The following is a 25,921-nucleotide window of genomic DNA, read 5'->3' as shown; positions in this document are numbered from 1 at the left end:
ATTGAAACATTTGTGTTTACTGAAGATTAATTAAGCTCATAATAAAAAAAGAAAAAATTTAAAAGCCCAATCCAACAATACAAAATTCATAAGGATGGATTATCTTTCAGAAATCACTGAAAACCCAAAAAGAAAAGTTAAAGAAAACTTTTAATCTAGAGAAAAAGGGGGGGAAAACTTAAACACTGAATTCTCTTATGTGAAATTAAAATGAAGACTTTGGAGCTCTTCCTAAGGTATTCCCTCTCCATAGATTATTATAGCCAAAGCGGGGAAAACCTCCAAACCTGACATCTGAGAAGCTTTAAGGAAAAATTGATAACTAGAGTAGGCGAGTTTCATGGATATTATTGTTTACCTATAATGAATACAGTATACCTTTCTTGTTAAATCTACATATACTATAATCAAAATTTCTACAATATCAAATTGTAACATTTTTGTCCATACTTCTGATAACTCATTCTAAAATGAAAACTTAAATTTTCCCTATTTATTATACCCCCCCCCCCCGTATGGACATTAAACAGAGGAAAGAATTGCCTAAAAAAAAAAAAATCCATTACTGCACAAAGCTAGTTAGCCTAGAACCAATGAATCAGATTCAAAGACCTAGAAAGGGTACCTTTGGGATGATCCTATCCCTCCATTTTTACATAAAGATAAATGAAGTTTTTAGGAAAGGAAACAGCCTGCATAAGAAAGTTAAAGAAGAAAGTTAGAACCAAGCTTGAAGGGTCTATTGCCATCCCATTACATCACAGGTTAGATGATTACTGAGATCCTTTCAGATCCTCAAGTATTCTATGATTCCAGGTCTGAGAACTCCTTTTAGAAAAAAGCTCTAGTAGAATTAGTCAGCTGGGATGAGTTAGAGAAAGCCAGAGACTGGAGTTAATGACATCTTGGCACCTTGAGACTACCTGGATCAGATGTTAATATTTCTGTCATGGGCCTTTGGCAATCTGATGAAGCCTAAAGAGTCTTCTCAGGATAATATTTTTAAGTTTAGCTTGGTGGCACATTTCTAGAGTTCTTGCTGAAGGTGGTTGACTGCTTGAGTTGAGGAATTCTGAGCTGCAAGAGGGCCAACACCAATATGGTAAGACTCAATCAATGGAGGACCAAAAAATGAGCAAATTGCTCCAGGACAGCCCATAACGGGCCACTGAATTTTCAGCTTGGGTGAGATAAGGAAACCAAAGCTCAATAGAAAAGAAAGGAAAAAAAAAAATTTTTTTTAAACCCCATTAAAAAAACACTGGATCACAAAGGAAACCCATTCTATTGAAATGGCTATTTAAATATATATTTTTAAGCATATACAAATAATACGGTATTATGTAACATGTTATATATTGTTATATATCATATTATAGTTATATACAAATAGTATATATTAAATGACATGTAATATGATATAAATATATTAAAAAACTTTTTAAAGTAAATTCATAGACTGCAAGTTAAGAACCACTGCCCTAGACAAAGGCATCTGACCCAGAATAGGGAATTTAGAGATTAAGTGAAGGTGGACCACAAACTGAAATACTTTACCTTCTGTTTTGAAGTATATGCATATTGAGAAATAGGGATAACATTAAAGGCATGGGAGGAGAGCTGGAGTTCCTCTCTCTGAAACTTTATCTACTTGTCATTATTCAGGAACTGGCAACCATAAAGATTCAAGTTCAACAAGTGAAACAAGGAAGGAGGTAATGATGTACACAGTGGAACTCAAAATGGAAATAGCTTTACAAGGGCCCTTCATCCATGAGGAACAGTGATGAGAGAGCTAAGCCCAGCAGCTTACCATATAGCCCAGCTGCTGTTTCTAAGCACAAAGAAGAAAATTTTGAGGAACTTTTCCCCTCCCATTTTTTACTTCTTCAGATATGTCAGTCTTCTAATAGTTTTGTCACACTTTTTATCCATAAGAAAGGTAAGTAAGACAGAAGAGGGGCAGAGCCAAGATGGTGACATGAAGGGATCTAGTCTTAGGAGCTCTCTGATAAAAACTCATAAACTAAGGACTCTAACTAAACTTTTGAGAGACAGAACCCACAAAGGGACCCAGTGAGGCAGTTCTCCTACTCAAGGTAACCTGGAAAAGAGCAGAAAGGCTCTGCTCCCCCGGGGTCGGAGGGGCGGCCTGCCAGAGTGAAAAAACTTCAGCCTCCCGGAGGCAGCCCCAGGGCGCTGGGAGCCTCAGCTCACAGCAGCGGGGGAGTCGCTTGAGCTGCACCCCAGGGAGCACCGGCACAAAGTGGGAAAACAGTGGGGGACCTCTGCCAGAGCAAAAACATGGAGCCCAGCCCTCAGGGCACACAGCCAGCAGCTTGGTCTTTCTGCAGCCCAGAGCTGGAAACAGAAGCAGGTGGAGCACGTAAGCAGGAGCCCCCAGGGCATGAGCCCATTGAGCAGAGGGAGGGGAGTGAAGAGAGATTGCAGAGCTCTGTCCTCTGCTCCTGGAACAGGACTCTGGGGCTCTGACCACATTCAAATCCTGATCACAGTCTAGGCCCCCCATAGAACAGCAGCCCCCCCCCCACCTCAGCCCTGTGGCAGAGGGGTGCGCTTATGGTCATTCACAGACCAGGAGGGAGGACAGAACCTCACACACTGAGACCCTTGTGGGAGTGTCCCAAAAGCTCAGGAAGCACCCCCAAAAAACAGGCTTAGGCTGGGAAAATGAACAAAGAAACAAGAGGAAGATCATTGAGAAATATTTTGCAAATGAGCCCAAGAAGGATCAAAATACTCAGTCTGAAGATGAGGAAGCACAAGCTCCTGCATCTAAAGACTCCAAGAAAAACAGAAACTGGGATCAGGCTATGACAGAGCTCAAAAAAGACTTTAAAAATCAAATGAGCGAGTTAGAAGAAAAACTGGGAAAAGAAATGAGAAAGATGCAGGAAAAAACATGAAAATGAAGTCAGCAGCTTAGTCAAGGAAATCCAAAAAAAATGCTGAAGAAAATAGCATGCTAAAAACTAGCTTAGGTCAAATGGATAAAACAGTTCAAAAAGTTATTGAGGAGAAGAATGCTTTAAAAAGCAAAATTGGCCAGATGGAAAAAGAGATAAGAACTCTCTGAGGAGAACAAATCCTTCAGACAAAGAATAGAATTCAGGAAGATTGATGAATTTACCAGAAATCAGGAATCAATACTTCAAAACCAAAAAAATGAAAAATTAGAAGAAAATGTGAGATATCTCATTGAAAAAAAAACTGATATGAAAAATAGACTTAGGAAAGATAATTTAAAAATTATTGGAATACCTGAAAGTCATGATCAGGAAAAGATCCTTGACATCATTTTCAAAGAATTACTACAGGAAAATTTCCCTGATATTCTAGAAGCAGAGGGCAAAATAGAAATGGAGAGAATCCACCGATCCCCCCAAGAAAGAGATCCCAAAAAACCAACCCCCAGGAATATTATAGCCAAGTTCCAGAACTCCCAAGTCAAAGAGAAAATATTACAAGCAGCCAGAAGGACACAGTTCAAATATCGTGGAGCTGCAGTCAGGATCACACAGGACTTAGCAGCAGCTACATTGGAAGCTCATAAGGCTTGTAATACAATATACTGGAAGGCAAAAGAGCTTAGAATGCAGCCAAGAATGAACTACCCAGCAAGGCTGAATGTCCTCTTCCAGGGCAAAAGATGGACTTTCAATGAACCAGGGGAATTTCAAAGGTTCCTTTTGGAATGGCCAGAGCTGAACAGAAGGTTTGATCTTCAGATGCAGGACTCAGGTGAAGCATGGAGATTGGAGGAGAGGGGGGAAATATGAGGGACTTAATGAGGATGAACTGCATGTATAGAAAAATGATACTGATAATATTCATATGAACCATCTCAGCTAATAGAGCAGGTAGAGGGAGCTTTTATAGTTGAAGCACAGGAGAAAGCTGAAATCAAAGATAAAATATAGTGTAAAAATGGAGTCAATATGAAAAAAAGGGAAATGGAATGGGAGAAAGAAAAAGGAGAGGGGGAATAGTCCAAGCTATTTCACATAATAAGATAAGAGGTGATATGGGGGCTCAGGGCTTCTTGGCCCCAGGGTCAGGGATCTGTCTGCTGCACCACTCAGTGACCCTACAGCAGAGTCACAGTGAAAGGAGAGAGAAAACATAGCACATGGTAGTGGAGAAACAAGAAAGGAGGGAGTTGCGATCAGCAATGGCAACGTTGGAAAAATATGGAAGTAACTTTTGTGATGTACTTATCATAAAGAATGTGATCCACTCAAAAAAACAAAAAAGAAAGGTAAGTATGGGAACAAGTATCAACATCCTAGAACCAAGCACTGCAAGGCCCTTTAGCTAAAACAGCCCCTAAATAGAAGCATTAATACTGACCAGGCAAAAACATTTTTATTTAGTGAAATTGCCATTTTCCACAATAAAGTTAAATGCTGAACTCAGAGGTGGATATAGTACTGTGTGGTTTTTTTTTTTTTTTAGTCATTTGGCTTATAAGGGAAAAAAAATAACTACCTGGCAAATTAGATCTCCTTGTGTGTTACAAAGCAATGACTAATTACCCACAAATGAAGACTAGGCTGTAGACTAGACTGGAAAATTCAACCAGGCAGCTAGCTGATCAGCTATAGACGTTCTATAGCATTAATCATTAACTATGGGCTTTGAAAAGTTGCTTAACCAATTTGGAACTATGCCCCCAAATTTACTAAATTGTGCATACCCAATGACCTGCTGCTAGGCCTATGGTCCAACAAGATCAGAGAAGGAGGGAAAAGACTCATACAATCAAAAATATTTAAAGAAGTTCTTTTCACAGTGGTAAAGAACTGGAACCTAAAGGAGAGGGCTACACCTCAGGAAAATAACTGAAAAAATTATGCTAATGAATTTAATTGAATACTATTGTATTACTATAAGAAAAGATGAAATAAACAGTTTTAGAGAAACCTGAGAAAACTTATATGAGCTGATGTAGAATGAAATGAATAGAATCAGAAGAATTTATACAATAACAAGATTATAAAGAAAAACAACTTTGAAAGAACTTAAGAACTCTGATGCTCAATGACCAACTCCAATTTCAAGAGTGATGATGAAGCAGACTATTCACCTGACAGAGAGGAGATGGACTTGGGTTCCAAAACAAGGTATAGATTTTTTGGACATCGTTAATTTGTTTGCCTGCATATGTATTATTAAGGTTTTTTCCTTTTCTTTTTCCTAATGAGCAGAGGAAGATAGAAGTAGGAGAAAGAGAACTAGACCGTGAACACTAAAAAAAAAATTTTAAAGTGAAAAATGATAATATGTAGTTTTATCTCTGTTTTGATTATTCTCATTCTATTAATGAGGTCTCTTATGAGGATGTTTATACTTACATATATATGGGGAAAGTCTGACATAGGCCATGGGAAAAAAATCTCTATAAGATCAGTATCACCCAGTAACACAGAAGGTGCCTAACAAAATACTATTCATGCTCATTTGTAACAGTAGAGAAGCATTGCTATAAACATCATGAACAGTAGGAACAAACTTGATGGGGCAAAGACAAAAAAGCTGACCCCATGTACAGCTCGTATCCATGGTTACTATTACATGAACAATGTTCTCAGAAAAAGCTAATGCATGAAGATCAACTGAGTATTCTCCCTCCCTCTCTTCACATTCCAAGGAAAGGGATTCTTTATTTTACAGAATAAAGGGAACCCAAAGATCCATAGATTTCAATAAGTCTGAATTCTAACAGAAAAAAAAAAACACATCTTTGATTTCACTAACAGATTCTGCAATTATGAATTTTTTAAAAAAAATACTGCTTTGAAAAGGGGTCAGTAAACTTTCAATAAGTTGCCAAAGGGGCCATTATATAGAAAAGGTTAAGAATCCCTGGTGTAGTGTGATTACAGGGCTATCAAGGAAGTGTATTCAAATGTCTATTGCTTCTCAGTCAGTGTTGAAGCTTACTTGCTCTCGGTCTGACTGGTTGCTTGGTTCAAAGCATCCCTCAGGATTGAGTTCTCTTGCTGTAAACGAGCCAATTGAGTATTTGGTCCATTCTCCAGTTGCTCTTGAAGACTTCGAATCTGAAAAAGAATTTTAGAGAGCAGAAGAACATCAGTCAACAATGCCTTAGAGCCTGAGGAAGGATGCAGCCCCCAAATTTAAGCCAAAACTTGCTTTCTGCACTATGCAATACAGCTCTCTTCTTGAGAGCCCTTGAATTACATTTTTGAAAAAAAAAATCTATTTCTTATTCCTCATTACTTCCAAACTGCTTCACCACAGTACTTTCAAGACTGTTAGCAAAGATTCAGGCTGAAGTCTCAGAAACATTCCCTGCTTTACTCCTTCTGTGGTTACACAGTTTGAAATTCGTATTATGAGACAAAACAAGTTAGCCACAAACCAATAAAACCTCTTATCACTCAAGAGGAAGACAAGTTTCCTTTTCCTTCTTCTGACTCATTATCACCTTGCAAGAGATCAAGCTGAAAGAAACTATCAAAAAACCAGTGGCAAGCCATGGAATACAACAAATAGCATTTTCTGCCCTTCCTCCTCAGCTCATCTTCTAAAATAAATAGCTTTAACAATTTCTGAACTTGAGAAAGACACCCTTGAAGCTCACTCTCTCTCCACAAAGATCTTAATGCTTTCTCTTCTCCAAAGCACTTACAAACCCATTACCTCAGCTGATTCTCTCCACAGTGTTATGTGGGGTGGGCATGGCAGGGATTATTGATCGCATTTCTAAAGGAGGAAACTAGCTTAGATTTATTCAGTGACTGGGTCCTACAGTAAGTCAGTGACAAGGCCAAGCCAGGCTGCCTGATGCTTCTTACTTTTGGATGGTGTCCAGTGGGACAGATTTTCAGATCCTATATTCTTTCAGCCCCACTTTCCCTCTTCTCCCTTCCTGATTTCTATGACACTCTCCCCCTAAAATGAAAGCAACCATTCCAGTCCTCCCACATGTTCCCTACCTCCCCACTTTCTGACCTCTTTCAGAAGTGACTCTGGTCCTTGGAATGTAACAAAATGCATCCCAGCAGAAACAGAATTTTGGTCCTAGTTTAAACCCACAGCCAGACTCACCCTCCCCGGGCCCAACACTCTGGCTCACCTTGCCCTGCAGCTGCTGCACTTCATTCATGTGGTCCCGATAACTAGCTTTCATGCGGGCTTGTACAGCCACAATCTCCTGCTCCTTGGCCAAGAGCTGCTTTTTCACATTGGCTTCCCCGGTAGCTGCCTTTGACTTCTCAGATGCAAGCTCCTAGAGAAGGCGGAGGGGGGTGGGGTGGGGGAGAATATTGGTTTAGTTCCTATTAGAGCCGGAAGAAGCTTCTCAGATGGGTCCCGAGAGCATCTCCAAACTAATGACATAAGGGAGGCATCATCAAAAAGTGAAGAGGTCACACTGCTCCAAACTTTCCTCAGAATACTCATGTGTGCTAAGTTCTATGATATAACCAAGTTTGCTCTAAGACACCAATAGGGGATTTCTGAGGAAAACAGAAACAGTCAAATAATTTTGCATTTTCAAGAAACAACCCCATGTAGAAAGCAAAGCTTATTACTTGGCAACAGTAAAGTAAGAAGAGAAACCAACGATGGGTGTGGTTATATGTATGCTACATCAAATCATTCTCATTGTGACATGTACATAAATAGTAAGATATTTTAAATATCTGGTTCAACTTTGCAAAAATCCCATGGCCTGAGCTACTCAAATTTCCCCTTAAACTGCCATTCTTTATTAAAAGGAATCTAATGGGCTTTACTGGGTGTAGAGAGAGCAAACAGTTCCCTATTTTCCTCTCTCTCTCACACACACAAACAGATACTCAAACACTCACAGAACCAGGAATCAAGACAAGCAGCAGGAGTGCTAGCCCCCATACAGCATTCCTGGGCTGCTTCTAGGGTCATGAACTCCTTACTCCCACCTAGACTTCCCACCCATCTTCCCTTTCCTTTCTGACTTCTCTCATCTTTTTCCTAGATCCTTAATGTCTCCAAACTAAAGCCAAGAAATCTTACCAAATCCTTTTCTACCCAGGGGCATAATTAACTTGGGATTTCAATTAGAGCAAATCAAAGGACTTGGAGTAGAAGAGAGAAGGAGGGTAGTCACAATGGGGTAGGGAGATCCAGAAAGAAACAAGGTCATTGTTGACCAAAGTGGCCACTGGATGCCACTGTTGTTCTACATGGGGCATCTAAAGGGCAGAATGAGCCACATACTATGAAAACTAAAGAGGACTTAGCTGTTCCATGGGTATTCTTCATTGATGCCCTTCCCAGTAGTGACCTCTATATTCAAGGAAGGTTAAAAGATTTTCTTAAGCTGGCCAGGAGTCTGCCAAGTCAAGTTGAAGAATCCGTTTTTCAAATTTTTACAAAGATAAGTGAGGGAGGAAAAAAACAGTCACAATAGGGTAAAAGCATAGGAATAAACACTGCTCCCTTGCTCTAAATCAGAATAAGGGAGAATCAAGCTTCAAAAACAAAGTAAGTACTCCTGTTATTGAGAATTTCAAAGAATAGCAGTTACCCACATTTCTTTCAAAATCTACCCAGGTTATAATCTTTACTCTCCCTAGTCTTCTATCCAAGAAAGATGATAACAATTTTTTTTAAAGAAATAACAATTCTTGATGCCTAAGGAACAGGAAGAAAATTTCTCTGATGGGGCTTCACCCCTTCCCAGACAGGAAATGGAAAAATTATCTCAGAAGAACTAAAGATTCCAGTACACTGGAATCCCCCTCTTGACTTCATATTCCTGGGCCCCAGAGAACTGAACATCCCCTAGGGTAAATGAGTGTTTTGATAAAAAAAAAAAAATGCCTTACATTGGCTTCTTTTACATAATGTACCAGTAATGTATTCCCCTTAATTCTTTGAAAGGAAATATCATTCTAAAGCAGTAGCCTCTAGTCTTGCTAACAAGAATTCTGATCTCTTTAACCTAAGTTTGCACCCCCCCCTTTAGTTTACATCCATCCCCCCATCCCAAGTTTTCCCCTCCTCCCCAGCAACACATGTCATATCACTCTCTTCTCTATTTTAATGTCTAATGTCCCATGGCTAACATAAAAGGGCTCCAGGAAAACCCCCTCACAAAAGGACTACCAGACAACTCAGCAGCCCACACATGTAAGGCAGATGTTCTGAATTTTATCTCTTCTCTAGAGCATGCATATCCAAGCACCCAATGGGCCCTAGTCAATAGTGTATATACTTTGCCCCTATTTATATGTATTAACTTTACATTTATGCTGATATTTTAATAAGTCATTGCTGTCCTTCCCTATTATAATGTAAGCTTTTTGCCAGGTGGGATTATTTAATTCTTGGTACTTGTATTCCCTAGAACCTAGTCCATGTCATGGCTCATAATGTGCAAGTATAATCTTTGTGGATTGACAGAATCATGACTAAACCTAGGATTTATTAGTTCATCCATCCCAAAGCCATCAGTAGCTAGGCAATATTTTCCACCTTTAAAGGTTTTTCCAGATCTAAGAAAAGCCAGTTTTATTTGAATGCATTTACTTAGCCCCTTTTAAATTCCTTTTCCTAAAGCCTATCAGATCTAGAGCAACTGTTGAATCTTCTGCCAATGTGATTTGGCTGCAAAGAGCTAATGCCCTTTTCTTAAACTTTTATAACCTTAAGTTCATTGCCAATAGCATCAGGACTTCTGCTCCAAACTTAGTATTCTTTGAGTTCTCACCCGAAGAGAGAGTTGGGTGTGGAATATCATTTTTCAGTGCTGAAAGCAGAATCTTTGCTCTGGTTCTGGGGTGAGTCTGAGAGAATCTTTTAGGCAACAGTCTAAAGAATAGGGTCAATACCCAATTGCAGTACACCAGTGAATCTGCAGCCAGGTGAACCCAGACCCAGGCTGGTTCTGTCTTAGATCTGCGACTTCAGACCAGAGTCGGCCTTTTTGTACTCACTTTAAAGTCAGACCAAAGCGTTTCTGATCTAGATTCAGAAAGGGCAAAAGGCCATCAATGGAAGATAGTTTCTGCATTTAGAGGGCTAGCTCTGGCTTCTGAAAGAACTTCCCCTTCCTTGCTTCTCATGAGAGATGACAGAAGGGGAACTACATAGGGACTACAGGATTCCTTGCCAAAAACAAAACAGAACAAAACAAACAAACAAGGAAAGAAAAACAATACACTACTTTGCTTTTACTTAGCTTGACTCAGGAGGCTTACATTCTCCTAAATTTGAATGTGGATGTTCTTAGTGGTCTTGTAGCATCTATCTGACCATCTGTCTCTTTTCCTCTCTCTGTCTCTCTCTCTCCCCCTCTCACGATTAAAGATTCAAAAATGAGCTTTCAGGAACCAAAAATCTGAGCTTGCTGACTTCCAATGTAAGTTTGGTATAAGCAGATTCTTTTTAACCCAAAGCTTTGATTTAAATTTATCTGATTTTATTTTCTCCACAAGTAAAGCAGGGAATGGGGAACAAAAGCAGGCTTTGGCAGACAATTCTCTGCAGCAGTCCATTATCTTTCCTATTGCACAACTAACTGAAAGGGGGAAGATGACAGGAGATTCCTAGGTTTGTTGTCTGCTGATTCCACAAAATGCAACTGACTTGGTAGAGGGGCACATTGTTCAGGACTCTCTTCCACCAAGGTCTCTCATGTATATGTTAAAAAAAATTTCTCCATAGAAGCAACCAAAGAAGAGAGGGCAAGCTTTGTTAAATGATCTTCTCTAATTATTAATATCAAACACAGCACAGAGCAGGGAGGCCTATGCTAGACAAAGGCACCAGACAGTCTTTCAAGAATGTCCTACCTAAAATCCAAAAAGAAAGAGAAGTCTCTAGAAATGGTGAGGTTCTCTTTAAGACAATTCACAATAAACCATTTACCAAAACCTGACAGGGGGAGAGTCCTTTTTGTTATGGAAAGCAGAAGATCGATGTAATACATGTCTTAAGATTACAGATTTAGAACTGAAATGTACTTACAAAGTCATCTCATATAGCCTAACCACCCCATTTTGCAGACAATGAAATGAAGGTCAAGAAAGGTTAAATAAACCATCTAAGATCACATAGGTAAAAGTGGCAGTCAGGATTTGAATCCAAGTCCTTGTTCTCTAAATTCAGCTGCCTTCTTAAATTTGACTGTATCATGGGAAGAAATATCATAAGACAAAAGTTAAGTATTTATTGTAACCTCAATTATTTCCTCTCCCAAACAGTTATAAGGAAAAAAAAAAAACAAAACTATAACCTCAGAGCTAAAGTACTCTACCTGGGTTCTGCCACTTAATTATTTTACTTAAACCACAGCAGCACAGTGATTGGATGAAACATTTTTGTTTTTCAAAGGAGGCACTTAAGCAACCAGGAGCAAAATATGAAGTACTAACTGGATTCATAGCCAAGATATGGATTACAGTTCCCTGCAAGAATACTACTTTTTAAAACTCAAAAGAAAAAACGACAAAAACAACCCAATCTTCTAAATAAATCCTACAATCCTACTAGATTATTGAGGGACACATTTCTTCAGGCCACTATTGATCACCACCAACAGAGGCAACTTTATTGTAACATAAAGGAAGAATAGCAAGACTTCTTGGGTTGGTAGAACAAAATCAGAAACACTATTTAGTTTTGATAGGATCATAGATTTAAAGTAGGAAAGAATATTGGAGGTCATAAAATTACAGAACCTTAAAGCCATACCATCTAGTCCAACAAGAATCCTCTTTACAATATCCCCAAGTAGTGACCCATGAAGCTTTTTACTTGCAGATGCACTAGGAAAATCTCCTGAGGCAGCTGGTATCTCTTTCGGATACTTATTTTTGATAAGTACCCTTTGCTCCTAGATCAGGTTTGCAAACAAAACAAGTCTAATAACTCTTCCAGATGACAACCTTCAAATATTTGAAGCTAGTTATATGTCCACATGTATCCCTCACCCTCCAAAAAAATCTTCTCTTCTCTAGGCTATACATCACTTATTCCTTCAAATCCTTAGAATTATCTTTTCATGATCCTTGTTGCAGGTCATTCTTTTTTCCAAGAATGAAGAAAAAAAGCACTGATAGTTTCTTACTACACATCAAGCACTAAGCCCTGGGGATATAATTAGAAAGGTTAGGATAGACCCCACTCTCAAGAAGCTCATAATCTAATTGTGGAAATAACAAGTCAAGGAAAGGTGAGCTGCAAGGCAAATGAGGAGCTGATAAGTCCCTAAGGGGGCTCAACTTCAGGGCAGATGGTAAGGTCCACAGATCCTTAGCTTATGTGAGTAGGTCAGATAACTGTGTCAAGAGACTTTAAGATACGAAGGAAGGGTAATGGCAGAGTAAGACCTGGGGGTTTTCTATCTCATCATAAGGAATAAAGTAGTTTTCAACTTATCCAAGTTGTGTGAACAGTCAAAATAGCCCAGGTAAAAGGGGAAGGGAAGTCCTCAGAGGTGGCAGGTATTCCTACTACCTGTCATTGCCTGGGGCTGTAGGAGAGGGAGAAAAAGAGGCCCAAGAACAGCCAGCATCTGACCTAGGGCAGGACTATCTCATTTCTTTGGCCCTAGATTTTCTGACTCTCAATACAATGTTAGTTTACAGTTAGCTATTTTCATATCACAACTTACTTGTGATATGAACATTTTTTAGAAAACTAATGACTAGCTGCACTTCTCCAATTTTATATTTGTGAAGTTGCCTTTTTTTTGATCTGGTTTGACTTCATATTTAGCTCTATCAAATTTCATCTAGTTAGATTCCATCATCCTAGCCCATCAAGACCTTTTCAGATCCTAATTCTGCTCCTTTTGGTTTCATGCCATCTGCAAATCTGATCAACACCCTTCATTGTATTCCCCACAATGCCTTGCACCTAGCTGAATAAATATTTGCTGAATGCACAAATGTTCTGTACAAGTGACATATTATCTGTTGTTAACCTGCATCTTATTCCTCATCTGTATTTCATGTCAATATTGTTCCTAGAAGGGTTAAAACAACTTACATCTCTATAACTCCTACTGAAGTCCCCCCTCTGCTGCCTGTAAATCATGGAACCTCCTCATTTTAAAGCTGAAGAAACAAGACCCAGGAAAAATTCAGTGAAATGCTTATGATTACCTAGGTAGCAAATGGTACTGCTAGGATGAACCTAGGTTCATGGGGTTTAGCCATGCCTGGCACATTTATGTTTAATTAATTTAATTGAACAGAAATGAATTATAGATACTATTTATCTATTAGAGGTTCCCTTCCCCTAGGAGACAAAATTTCCTCACACTCTCTTCTACTACACTAGAGTCAAAGTCTTGCCCTCAACTATTTACTTATAATCTTAGCCTGAAGTTTTCAATGAATCTTTAATTGTGATACTTTTAAAATGTGACATGCCCCTAAAAAAATATTGACATAATGGAATAGTACATCAACAGAAAGGGTGATAAAAATGGGAATTACAAAGAAACAAGCAAAGCTTTTACCAAATGATGCAGCATGACAAAATTTAATTTTCTAAGAAAACACAACTACTAGGTCTAAATAAAAAAGGAACTATAGCAACAAAACTTTCTAACTACATATAAGACACCATAGAAGAAGGGGAACAGAGCAAAGAAATTGCTTTTTAAAATTTTTTTATGTAAATTTATAAGTAAGAGTAATGACAAATTTTCCATTCAGTTTTATTTTTGATTTTAATCTTCATTTTGTTCATTTAATAGTTGGTTGGCATTTGTTGAGATTGCTTAGAAAGTTTGTAATTTTGGGCAAATTTTTTAAGAGAGCAAATTAATTTTTTTTGTTTGTTTTTTTGCAAGGCAAATGGGGTTAAGTGCTTGCCCAGGGCCACACAGCTAGCTAGTTATCAGGTGTCTGAGGTCAGATTTAAACTCAGGTACTCCTGACTCCTGGGCTAGTGCTCTATCCACTGCATCACCTAGCCGCCCCACAAATGAATCTTTAAACAAACGTGGGAAAGAAAACAAATGGTTCAACCACACTTTTGATAGGATGTCATCTTTAGATGGCTGCTCAAAGATCTGCATGAGCAAAAGGTTAATGAGATTTAGAGAATGTCCTATAAGGCCTGACTTTTAACACTGACAAAGATATAACCTTCCAAAAAGTCCTTTCAACGTCCACCCATCTCTGTTCAAATTCCCCTGCAGCGATCATATGAAATGATAATGGAACCAAGATGGACCTGACTTATTTTATACTGCTTGGGACAAGAAAGATAAGAAGATAGCATCCTTCTGAGGAGAGACCATCTCAGACGTTTTGGTGTCTATACTAGCTTGTATTCATGGCACTAACATTTCTGTGCTCACCTAAACAGACAGACCGAGACAATGCCAGGTGAAAATACCTATATGGACATATCCTGGCTGAAGTGTGGTAGCTAACAGGATGGGGGATGGCTGGACTTCCCAATTCACTAGCACAGGGCATTCCTAAGCAAGTTCACTCTCTCTATTAATGCCAATGGGCACCATTTCTATAACTTATAGTCTTGGAAAGAGCTGCATAGGACGTTGAAAGGTTAATTAATTTTCCTGGCTTCAGTCTATCTACTATAAAACAATGCAATCATTTAAAATAACACAAAGTTGGGGGAGAGGGGAAGGGAAGGAAAAGGACAAACAATGGATAACTGAAATTAAGATAATGCTCTCCATCAAATGTTTGCCATTTCACAAAAAGTCTAACAAAAAATCTATTTGATTTAAGCCAAGTATATATATGTAATCAGTGACACTGCAGAGCCCAGCTCTCAGATCAGGTACCAAGAGCAGGTAGCATAAGCCTCACATAGCTAAGAAAATGAAATGGAGACAAACAAAACACTTCATCCAACCATGGGTTTCTTTCAAGGTCCTTAAGAGGGGTGGGCATTAAACACTAGCAACTCAGTCCAAGAATCTGTTGGGCCAACCTTAAACTAAGAAGAGAAGAACATGAAGTACTGGTGACAGATTAGATATTGTTCAATGGATTTGGGATCTCTTCCATGTAGGCACTTAGTCCAGTGATAAAGTTCACACCCCACCTATGCCAAGAAGCCAGGAATTCTTGTCCAGGCTCTCTTATCAAGCTGCCAGAGAGCGCATGAAGGGCTTTCATCTTGGTTTCTTAACACTGTCACCAATAAAGTATATGGGTGGCCCAGCAGTTTCTTGATTCAATGAGTTACATTACTGCTCTTTATACTCTTCTCAGTAAACAGGCTAGAAGGAGGGAGACATCTATAGACAGACTACATGGGATTTACCTTATTAAGTTCTCTCAGTCTGTTTTTGGCGGCAGCAGCATCTTGTTGCTCAGTAGCCAGTAGCTTTTCCTTCTCTTCCAGTTGTCTCTTTAAAACTGCTACCGGATCACCTTTTTGGGTAGCCTATAAAAGCACCAACAGACTCAAATTAGGATCTAAAACATGCCTTGTGGCTGCACATTTTACTCCAGTTTTTTAGACACAACAGTAGGAGGCACTGTAGGCCCATGGGGATCTAGGCAGCCAAAGAGAAAAGTTTCTATTCTTCCGGCTTCAAAGATCAATAATAACAGCTTATGGGTTTGAAGCTTTAGGATTTATTTAAAAATCAAGTTACCAAACATTATCTCATTTCTTCCTCTCAATAATCCTGAGAGATAAGGGCCACAGGTGTTATTATCCCCATTTTACAGATGGGAAGCAGAGGCTTGTAGTCATACAGCTTGGAGCTATCAGAGGTGTAGCCACCTCTCCTATCTAGCCACTCCCCACCATATAAAATCAGCTCCTAATTATGGAGGGGAGGGCATTGTAAGAGGTGACTTGGTTCAGTTCTCTGCCTGTACATGATGTATGCAAACAATACTTTTCAAGTAAAGAACTTCTTGTCTCATGAAGAATCAAGAACATTAGAGTTAACAATGCTAGCAGATATATGCTAATTATTTCCAAAGAGCACAGGCTACCTTCTTGGCATTATGGTTGTTTAATCAAGTGATAATTATAACTTATGTATCCCATGAATGAAAGTGCCATGATGGATGGACTGGAGAGGGCTGAGATTAGAAGCAGAAAAACCTCCAAGTTTTTTAAAACAGTTCAGATTAGGAACAAAAGTCTGAATCAGGGTGCTAGCAGATAAGCAGAGCAGATGTGAGTAAGAGGAGTAGGAGAAGAGACAAGTGAGAAGGAAGGTCAGGTGAGAATGGCATGTCCCTGAAGGAGGTCATTAGAAGGAATAGGTTTAAGAAGAAACTTTAGTTTGGTTTATATTGAGTCTGAGATGCTGGTGAGATAGTCGTATCTGATGCTGAGTCTTATGCATTCAAACGCCATCAGACGGACCATCTGTCTTTTTCTTCACACTCAGAACTACTATCTTAGTTCAGGACTTTATCATCACTTACCTATATCACAGCAGCTTCCTGACTGATCTCCCTGACCCTTCAATTCATCTCCAAAGTGCTGTCAAACTAAGAGACCTAAAGCACAGGTCTGATCATGTTGCTACGATCCACAAGAAGTTCCAATGGGTCCCTAAATGCTTCTAGGATCTATCTAACCTCAACTTATCTTACCCTCCCCCTGTCCTGCTGCACTCTGATGTTTGTCCTTTGTACTCAAAGAAGACCATGATATCAGGGGAAGGTGATGCCATGACAAGCATGTAAATTGGATTTGAGTGAGGGAGTGCTATGCTAAGTCACCAGTCTCACTTTCTCCTCTGGAGCCATCTGGGTCCAGATATGAATCAGGTCAACTGCAGATGGCACTGGATGCAAGGCAAATGAGGTTAAGTGACTTGGCCAGGGTCACAACTAGTCAGTGTCTGAGGCCAGACTCCTGACTCCAGGGCTGGCACTCTATTCACTGCACCACCTAGCTGCCCCACTACACTCTGGTCAAAGCCTCCCACTCTGGATTTACCACCCAGGACCCTCCATCCCTGGAACTCCAGTCTCCTCCCTGTCTCCTGTCCTGGTTCAGCTGATCTGCCCCAGTGCTCTTTCCCAAGGCGTCAGTCCTTAGGCATGTGTACACATACTCATATACACACTCACATATATACATGCACAGACACACATACACTCACATACACATTCACATTTGTATGTATGTGTGTACACACACACACACACACACACACTGATACACATACATCCATACAGATATATTGGCACATACATACCTATACACTCACACATAGACTCATACTCTCTCAATCTCTCTCTTTGTATGTACCCACAAGTGTGTAGACTCCCCAAGGGTAGTTTACAAGTTGGTCTCTTTCCTCAGCAAACAGCACTTAGCACATTCTAAATAAAGGCCTGTTTAAATCAAATTGGAGGCTTGGTAGCTCAGTAGCCTCTGGCCGACACAGGTCCAGTGCTCAAAGAAAAGCATTTATGAGACACACCACAGGTCCTCTGCTCAGGCCCATTTTGCAAGCACTTATTATTTGCCAGGCACAAGGACAAATAAGAGTCCCTGACCTTCAGGGGCTCACAGTATAATAGGGAAAGACCATCTACAACACAGAGCTGGCAGCAAGGAGGGGGAGAGAGTCAGGAGGGAAATGAAGGCTGCTGGCTTGGAGGCCTCTACACCAATGGCAAAGGGGTTCCTGGGTGTTGAATGTTCCAGAGTCAGGTTGCAGATGAGTGGGTAGCAGAGCACTGGTGGTGGATTAAAAAGGAGCGAATAACTGGGAGAAGCTCTAGGGGTAAATAAGGTTGTTAACACAGAAACCACTAAAGAAAGAAAGAAAAGAGGGCTAAGGGCAGGTTTCACACCTACATTAAAAAGGCAAGAGAGATAGGAGGAGAATCAAGAATCTCTGATTCCAAAGGAGGTGACAGCTAAAATAACAAGCAGATAACACTACTAAGAGGTTTCAGAAAAGGTCAAGGTTGAGAATTCTCAAAAAAAAAGGTCACTGGATTAGTGACTAGGTTACTATTAGTGATTAGTTACTAGGTTACTGGTGGCATCTGAAAACAGTTTCAGTAAGGTGTGTGTGTGGGGGGGTGAGGATGAAGAAACATATTCTGAAATTGCTTTTACCTATGTGGCCTGGGAGTATGAGCATAGTATCCTCTACATTTTACAGATGAGGAAAGTGAGGATCAGAAAGGTCACACGACAGGTCCTCAGTCACACAGTTGTAACTGTGAGCAACAGGGTGTAAACCTGTAGCTGCCCACTCTGAGGTTACTGCTCTTCTCACCCATGCTGCCTCAAATTCTAAAAAAAAAAACAACTTTGTATAAAATGTTTACATAATTAAAAAAAAAAGAACTTCTATGAAATATTTGGCCAGACTCAGATTCACACCAGAAAAAAGCTGTCTAAGTAGCTTTATCAGAGATCATGCCCTTCCCTACCCCACCCCCCCACCTCATTTTCTGGATCCTGTCTCTACATCTCCCATTCAATTGGGACTACACACACACAGTCATACCTAATTCAGTCCCTCCTCAGTTCTTTCTTGACTACTACAATAACTTCCTAAATTGAGTCTGTGCTCTTATCTATCCTCCAATTACCAAACAGATATTGCAAAAACATGGATGTGACCAGATCACTCCCCTGCTCAAGAAGCTTCAGTGGCTCTTTATTGCCTTTAGGATAAAAGCCAAGCCCTTCTGTTTGGCATTTAAAGGCTTTCACCATCTGCCTCTGACCTACCTTTCCCTGATGAGTTCATGCTCTGCCATCTCTATGTCTTGGTACACAAATTGTCTCTCTTCCCTGGCACGTGCCGTGCCTCGTAGAAATCCTAGCTCCCTTCAAGGCTCCTAGCAGAGCCTTCATGGATTGGTCCTCCCCTACCTCACTGGGATAATTCTTTCTCTAACCATCAAATCATTTTATGTCATTAAAAATATTGTATAGTTACTTGAGGTACAGGCTGTTCCTTACCCCACCTTACCCCACCAAGAAAACATAAGATAATTGAGGGGAGAATTTCATTTTGTCTCTGTTTTCCCAAAAACATAGAGTCATTTGTTTAACAAATGGCTTCTAAACTGAAGAGGGATGGCAGTCAGGGCTACTTGGAGCTCTTGGCCTTGGTCTGTAAAGATATTACACACACACCATCATTCTCCCCACTTTCAAAATAACTACTCCATTTTGATCTAGAAATACTTAATGGGAACTCTCGGACTATAACCTACAAGGGGAAATTATTAGCTCAATAAGGAACATAGCAAGCTAGTCTAAGTTGTAAGTTGAACTACCAAGCACGTGGACCAACAGAGGAATCATTTTCACACACAAATTGACTGCTGTAAAATGAGAGTAATAACATCACCTATCTCATAGGGCAGTTGTGAGGATCTAATGAGTTAAATCATGTAAAGCACTTTACAAACCTTCAAGTGTTTATTATTGATAATTTCTAAACAAGAAAAATTGTATACTCAACAATAATTCTAAACATTTAAAGCACTCAATTTTTTCCTAAAGAAGATGATACCATATTACCTCTCCTAGGCTCAGTTGGGCAAATCTGGACTGTATCCCTGTGGACTTTCCTACCAAAGAGAGAAAGGGAGAGAGAAGGGGGAAGAGGAGGAGGAGGAAGGGAGAGAGGCTGCAGAGCCTGGCTGCTGCTACTTAGCCCGGCTCAGTGTCAGAGCAGATCTAGGGCAGCAGGCCAAGCTAACTGGGATGGAGAACCAGGGTTTTCCCAGGGCCACCAAAAAAAGAAAAGGAGTGAAAGCAAAAACTGAGCAGTCAGATTCCTGCTCCCTGCTCTGCTGGATAGCAGAGATGAACATGCAGCCAAGTCCAAAGCAAAAATTCCAGAAGCTCCACCTACAACTTCTAGTCAAATTGCATCACAACCTGGTCATGTATCCCCTTCTCAGCTCCTCCTCCTCTTGGCAGGTGAGGCACTGCCTTTCCACACTGGAAGCTCTGTCACAGGAAATAGTGTGGAAGGAGCTCTTGTCCCTCCATGAAATAAACAAAGATTCATCTCCAGCACTGGGGTCCATAGTACTACCCTGTGCCAAAGAGAGGCAGCTGCCCCCTTGGCATCTGAGATCATCTCTCCTGCTTAGAACCAGGATAGGGAGGAAAGAGGGAAGAAGGGGGAAGGGAACAAGCATTATTAATCACTGTGTGCTAAACACTTTACAACTATCATCTGATTTGATAATGAAGTGGAAGGGTTCCTCCATGACCTTCTTTGCCATTTTAGACAGCCCAAAGCCTTTAGTGTTAATTACGATAATGGGAAAGGGAATAAACACCTAAAAGGATCAATTTATTAACAATGACATTTCCACGAAAAGGAGAAAACTAACACTTCAGGATTAGAGATCTAGAAATGGAAAGGGTTTCAATCTAATCAAACCCCCTCATTTTACAGAGCAAGGAAGCTGAGGCCCAGGAAAGTTAATAACCCATCTTCCCTTCTAGCTTTATTATATCTTACTCTCTTCCATGGATGCTATGGTTTAACCAAACTGGGATTTTTGCTGTTCCTTAGACAAGATGCTGTTTCCTAATGGTCCCTCAGGACTGGAATACATTTCCTATCTCTTAAAAACTCCAGGTTTTCTTCTAGACTCAGCTCAAACATTACCTTCTACTTGAAGTCTCCCTGATCCCTATCTAGACCAGTGTCCTACAAGTTTATCATATTTTGGACATAATTAATAGAGAGAGCTAGACCTGGAATCAGGAAAACTTTCATTTGAATCCTGGCACAGACATTTATTAAGAGAGGCAAATCACTTGATCTCTCAGTCTCAGTTTTCTCATCTGTAAAAAGGAGCTCACAGCACTTAACAGAAAAACAAACGAAATAATATTTGTAAAATGCTTTGCAAATCTTAAAGCACTTTATAAATGTTAGCTACATGATTATTAAGTGGAAAAAAACAAAAATTGGGGCGGCTAGGTGGTGTAGTGGACAGAGCATTGGCCCTGGAGTCAGGAGTACCTAAATTCAAATCTGGCCTCAGACACATAATTACCTAGCTGTATGGCCTTGAGCAAGCCACTTAACCCCATTTGCCTTGCAAAAACCTTAAAAAAAAAACAACCAAAAATTTATGTGTATTTTATATGTTCATACCATCTTCTCTCATAGGCTACAAAATCCTTGAAAATGGGCTGTTACATTTTTTTTCTCCTTATACTAACAGTTTCACACATATTAAATCTCAATAAATGCCTGTTGGTTTATTGAGCAATGATTGCCCTTGGTCAGAGAGGACAGTATCAAGAGGGCAGATCTTAACCCAGACCCTGACTCCAGAGTGAGGGGTCTTTACACTGTACAAGACTTCATTGATGATACACACCCTTCAGGTCCATCACATTACCAAATAGAGAAGCAGCTGAGGACAGCCCTAAATTAAATAAAACAAATTCTATTCATGGGTAAGCTACCAGTAATGCCACTTCAACTCAGGATGGAGCAGCTTTCATGATCAGAAACAGGATATGCTATTAAGCTACAGAGGCTGGTAGGGCTTCCGCATCACCCATAAATCGCCATATACTAGGCTTTACAAATCAGTCAAATCGCTTGGGAAGCATAAGACTATGGACCCACATTACTAACTCAAATTCACTCAGCAGGAAGAAAAGGTCCATTTACTAGTTCCTTACAGTGGAATTTCACCTACACCCCCCCCCCCCGCCGGAGTGTTGAATCAAACCCCAGGGAGATGACACCTAGGACTGTGGCAGGTGGAATAATGCTATTTTGGGGGGCAAAAAATCTGACAGTCATCCTCACCCCAGATGTCCCCTCTCCATATACAACCATCACGGGCAGTAAATGTCATTTGACAAATTTTAGTGATGAGCCAGATGCAAGGAAACTTAGCTGGAGTAATTGTTTAGGTATCTCTCACATACCGAGAATGAGCCTGGGGCTTGGCACATCCCAGAATGTCTCAAATTATGTTCAGAAATGATGAGAAATCCCTCAAGCAAAATTAATTTTCATTCACTTTAATTTACAAAAATAAATATGGGTTATACTGCACCTCTGGACAGAGGATTTTGGTCACATGATAAGGAGTAAAGACTTCAAAAGGGCTAGAAGTCACTACTGTTGGGACTCATACCAGAAATAGGAGAGCATCAAATTCAAAAAGGATTTATTAAATGCTTGCTACATACTAGGGATAGAAAGACAAAAGTTTAAAAAAAAATAGGTCCTACCTTCAAAAAGTTTCTCATCTACTAGGCAATAAGGATCTGAGCTTTTGGATCACTCCAGTGAGTTTTAAAGCATGAAATATTCTGCTATATTCCACCCTTATTCTTGATTATTTTCAAGATATAGCTTGGAATAATTCTATTTTACTTACAAGATTCCTCTTCTCTCCTTCCCATAAGTTCAATGGAATTATATAAATGTGTATCTGTATATAAATATATATACATATATATATACACAAACACACACACACACACATATAAATACTTTTTATCAACACAAGATATGTCCACCATCTTTATCCCTACCCAAAGAGGGACAATCCCCTGTAAAAAAGTGATGCAATGTCTGATTGAACCATGAATTCTTTATTTTTCTATGGAGAAGAAGAGAGTGCATTTCATCACCAGATTATAGGATATTAGATTTAGGGAAAGAGATCTTGGAGCTCTTCTAGTCCAATTCCCTCACTTTTCAGGTAAGAAAAATAAGTCTATGACATTTATAGGACAAACCAATGTCACAGTGGGAGAAAGTAGCCAATTCAAGATCCAGGGCTCTTCCCATTAAATCATACTGATTATAGAACTTATGGTCAAGATTGTTGTTCTGGTAGCCCAATGCTGATTAGAATATAGCAGAAGACAAAATATATTTGTATTGTGGAATGAAGGGGATAAGACTGTATTCTTCTCTGAAAAGAAAAGTGAAAGACAATTTTAAAAGAGCAGATTGTTTTATAAGCATTTTCTTTCCAGCCTAACAACTCTGGCATGAGTTCATCAGTGCTATACATTCACATCTGGGAATACATCACCATGAACACAGCTGCATCTTGCTACAGAGGGTGTGTATGGTATGAAGGCTACACAATAATTTCTATCTGTCTTCATTCATGTGGGGGAGGAGAAGAGTAGAAACACATGTACATGTGCACAAATGTATAAACACATACAGAGACAGACAGTTAACATTAAAATTTCTGCCAAGTGTCAAAACATCCCCTACCTTATGCCAAGTATCCTGAACAATGCCAGCTTTCTCAGATAAGATTTCGATGAGACAATGGGCTTCCCCCTCATTGAAAACTGAACTTCGGAGGGTAGATGCCAGAGTCTTGTAGGGCAGATAGAGAGGGCCATCAGAATCTGCTGGCGCTAAGGAGAGAGAAGCAGCATTGATTAAGGATCATTAATTAATTCAACTAATCCCTATTTGTATTAAATAATACATATAGATTTCAATGTCAGTTATTAATATAATTCACACCCCCCCACCCACCCAAATCCAACACTTAAGGGAAGTTTCTAACCAGAACCAATTAAGCCTAAAACACTTATTAATAACTTACTGAAGCTAGAACACCACATGCTAGACTAGAGAAGATTAAAGTTTAGTTAAATTGAGATTACTGCAAGTCCTCTTAGAGCTTATATTCTAGTTACTAGAAGAGAAAATAAAACTACCCACAATTTTCTAACTGAACAAAGAGGGAAAGTAGAGGCTAATCCACTTTAGAATTATTATTCAATATGCCAAAAAACTAGCTAATAAAAGTAAAGTTTCTTCCCTTTTAAGAATGATTCAAAAAAAGAACTGAGAAATGTGAAGAGAGGAAACTGACCTCTCCAGTCTCCTTGAGAATGAGAGAAAACACTATCTTTTCTTATCCCTGCATTTAACAACACTCCTTTGGCTTCTATAAGATGAACCATTTTTTCCTTACAAAGAGAAGTAGTTCGTTTCAAGTGGTCAATTTTTAACCAACTTATTCACCTTTCCCAAAGCTAAAACCTCCCCCCATATGTCACTTGACAATACCTCACTCTGACTCTTCACCTGACTTGCAAAGTGGACAGAGTACAAGGACAACATACCAAGGATAATAACAATAAGGCATAAGCTCCAGCAGCTTCTTTGGTGCTGAATGAATCTTAATTTTTTAACCTTCAAACAGGACCCTTTCCCCTTTTGTATATTGCCTTAACACCACCTCCCATAAAATGGTGATTCCCCTCAAATTTACTGTAATATTCATTGCTTTTCTTCCTCCTGATAGTCTCTCTCTCTCTCTCTAAACCAGATAAAAGGTAGTGTTAAGATAATGGAGTTCGAGAAATTCAGTTTGAATCCCAGCTCTACCATTTACTTTCAGCGTGATTTTGAAAAGTCATTTATCCTCCCAAGGTCTCAGGAAGGGCAGTGAGGTAGCACAGTGAATAGAGCACAGAGCCTGGAATCACAAAAACTCATCTTCCTGAGTTCAAATTCAGCCTCAGACACATTAGCTTTGTGACCTTATGCAAGGTGCTTAAACTATTGTTCTCAGTTTACTCTTTTGTAAAATGAGCTGGAGAAGGAAATGGCAAACTATTTCAGTATATTTCAGTTGCCAAGAAAACCCCAAATGAATCACAGAGTCAGAAATGACTGGTGTGACTGAACAAGAAGGCTCGGTATACTCTTTTTTTAAAAAGAGTGAATCAAATTAGATAACATCTAAGATTCCTAAATTCAATGATGAGGGGTTTCTAAACAATGGTTTTCTTTTCCTTTGGACTGGCCTTAATTCTCATTAAAAACTGTCTTCAGGGGGGCTAAGTGGAGCAGTGGATAGAGCACTGGCCCTGGAGTCAGAAGTACCTGAGTTCAAATCCGGCCTCAGACACTTAATAATTACCTAGCTGTGTGGCCTTGGACAAGCCACTTAACCCCATTTTCCTTGCCAAAAAAAAAAAACACCTGTCTTCAGAGAAATGCTCACAAGATCATAAATTTAGAGCTTAAAAGGGGCTTTACAGGCCATCAGTACAAACCCTTCACTTTAGATATGAGGACACTGGGCTACAAAGACATTAGGTGAATTGCCCAAGATCACACAGGTCCTAAGAGATAAAGCCAAACCAGGAGCCAGGCACTCTGACCCCTCCCCATATCCAGTAGAACCCTACATTCCTCATCCTATACCCCTCACCCTCCTAATAATTAGTTGTCATCTCTGGAAAAACACCTACAGGGATTTTTTTTTTGGTTGATTTGTTTGTTAGGGGATTTTTGATCATTTCTTCAAATGTTCTTTCCTAAGGCTCATTAGCTCAGGAAAGACCTCCAGTTCGGTTCAGGAATTAGCACAAGTTGAACTGAGGTGTCCTAACTCATGAGAGAAGACCCATTTAAAGCACTTGCTAGCAATTTTCTCTTGACATGGTTGAGATCTGCACTGCATTTGAATGATCTAAGTAAACAAAGGAGTTTTATAAATAGTTGGTATATTGCTGGACTGTCAAAACCCCTAAGCCCAAACAAAAAAAAGAGTTGGGCTGGGGGAGGGGGGGCGCAGAGGGAGAGAAGATTTCCTTAGAAACATTCAATTCTCTACTTTTCACAATATTTTCACTTACTAGTTCCATTATTTTCATTACAAGTCAGAATATTCACTGTGATACTTTAATAAGTAGAATGGAGAGGTGGGTGATATTCATGTTATGAATACCTTCAATTTGCATGTCTGTTTTGTAGAACCATAAAGAAGTTAAATAACCAAGTATTATGTTAATGATCTAAGACATGAAGAACTTTCTCTTCTGACTTGGCAGCAATGATCTCTTGGTTGTAAAGAAGGTGCTCAGGAAGTATGGGAGAAATAGGAGGAGGTGGGAACATAGCCTATCAATTGTTCTTCAGCTAAATTTGTAAAAAAAAAAAGATACAATTTGCTAG

General features: G+C 39.6%; 1 protein-coding gene across 3 annotated transcripts in view; it reads right to left on the bottom strand.

Annotated features, from left to right (window-relative positions):
- RRBP1 (ribosome binding protein 1) overlaps nt 1–25,921 on the bottom strand; it is a 127,590-nt gene that overhangs the window by 39,717 nt on the left and 61,952 nt on the right. For all 3 annotated transcript variants that reach the window (XM_074209387.1, XM_074209388.1, XM_074209389.1), the window contains exons 3-6: nt 23,210–23,358; nt 15,292–15,414; nt 7,124–7,276; nt 5,965–6,083 (exon numbers count right to left, since the gene is read on the bottom strand). In XM_074209387.1, the coding sequence (XP_074065488.1) occupies nt 5,965–6,083; nt 7,124–7,276; nt 15,292–15,414; nt 23,210–23,358 (544 nt within the window). The remainder of the gene's footprint in view (nt 1–5,964; nt 6,084–7,123; nt 7,277–15,291; nt 15,415–23,209; nt 23,359–25,921) is intronic.

The sequence above is a fragment of the Macrotis lagotis genome, chromosome 1 (assembly GCF_037893015.1).
Source record: "Macrotis lagotis isolate mMagLag1 chromosome 1, bilby.v1.9.chrom.fasta, whole genome shotgun sequence".
Taxonomy (NCBI): Eukaryota; Metazoa; Chordata; class Mammalia; order Peramelemorphia; family Peramelidae; genus Macrotis; species Macrotis lagotis.
The sequence above is the reverse complement of the archived record's forward strand: the minus strand, read 5'-3'. Positions and strand labels throughout refer to the sequence as shown.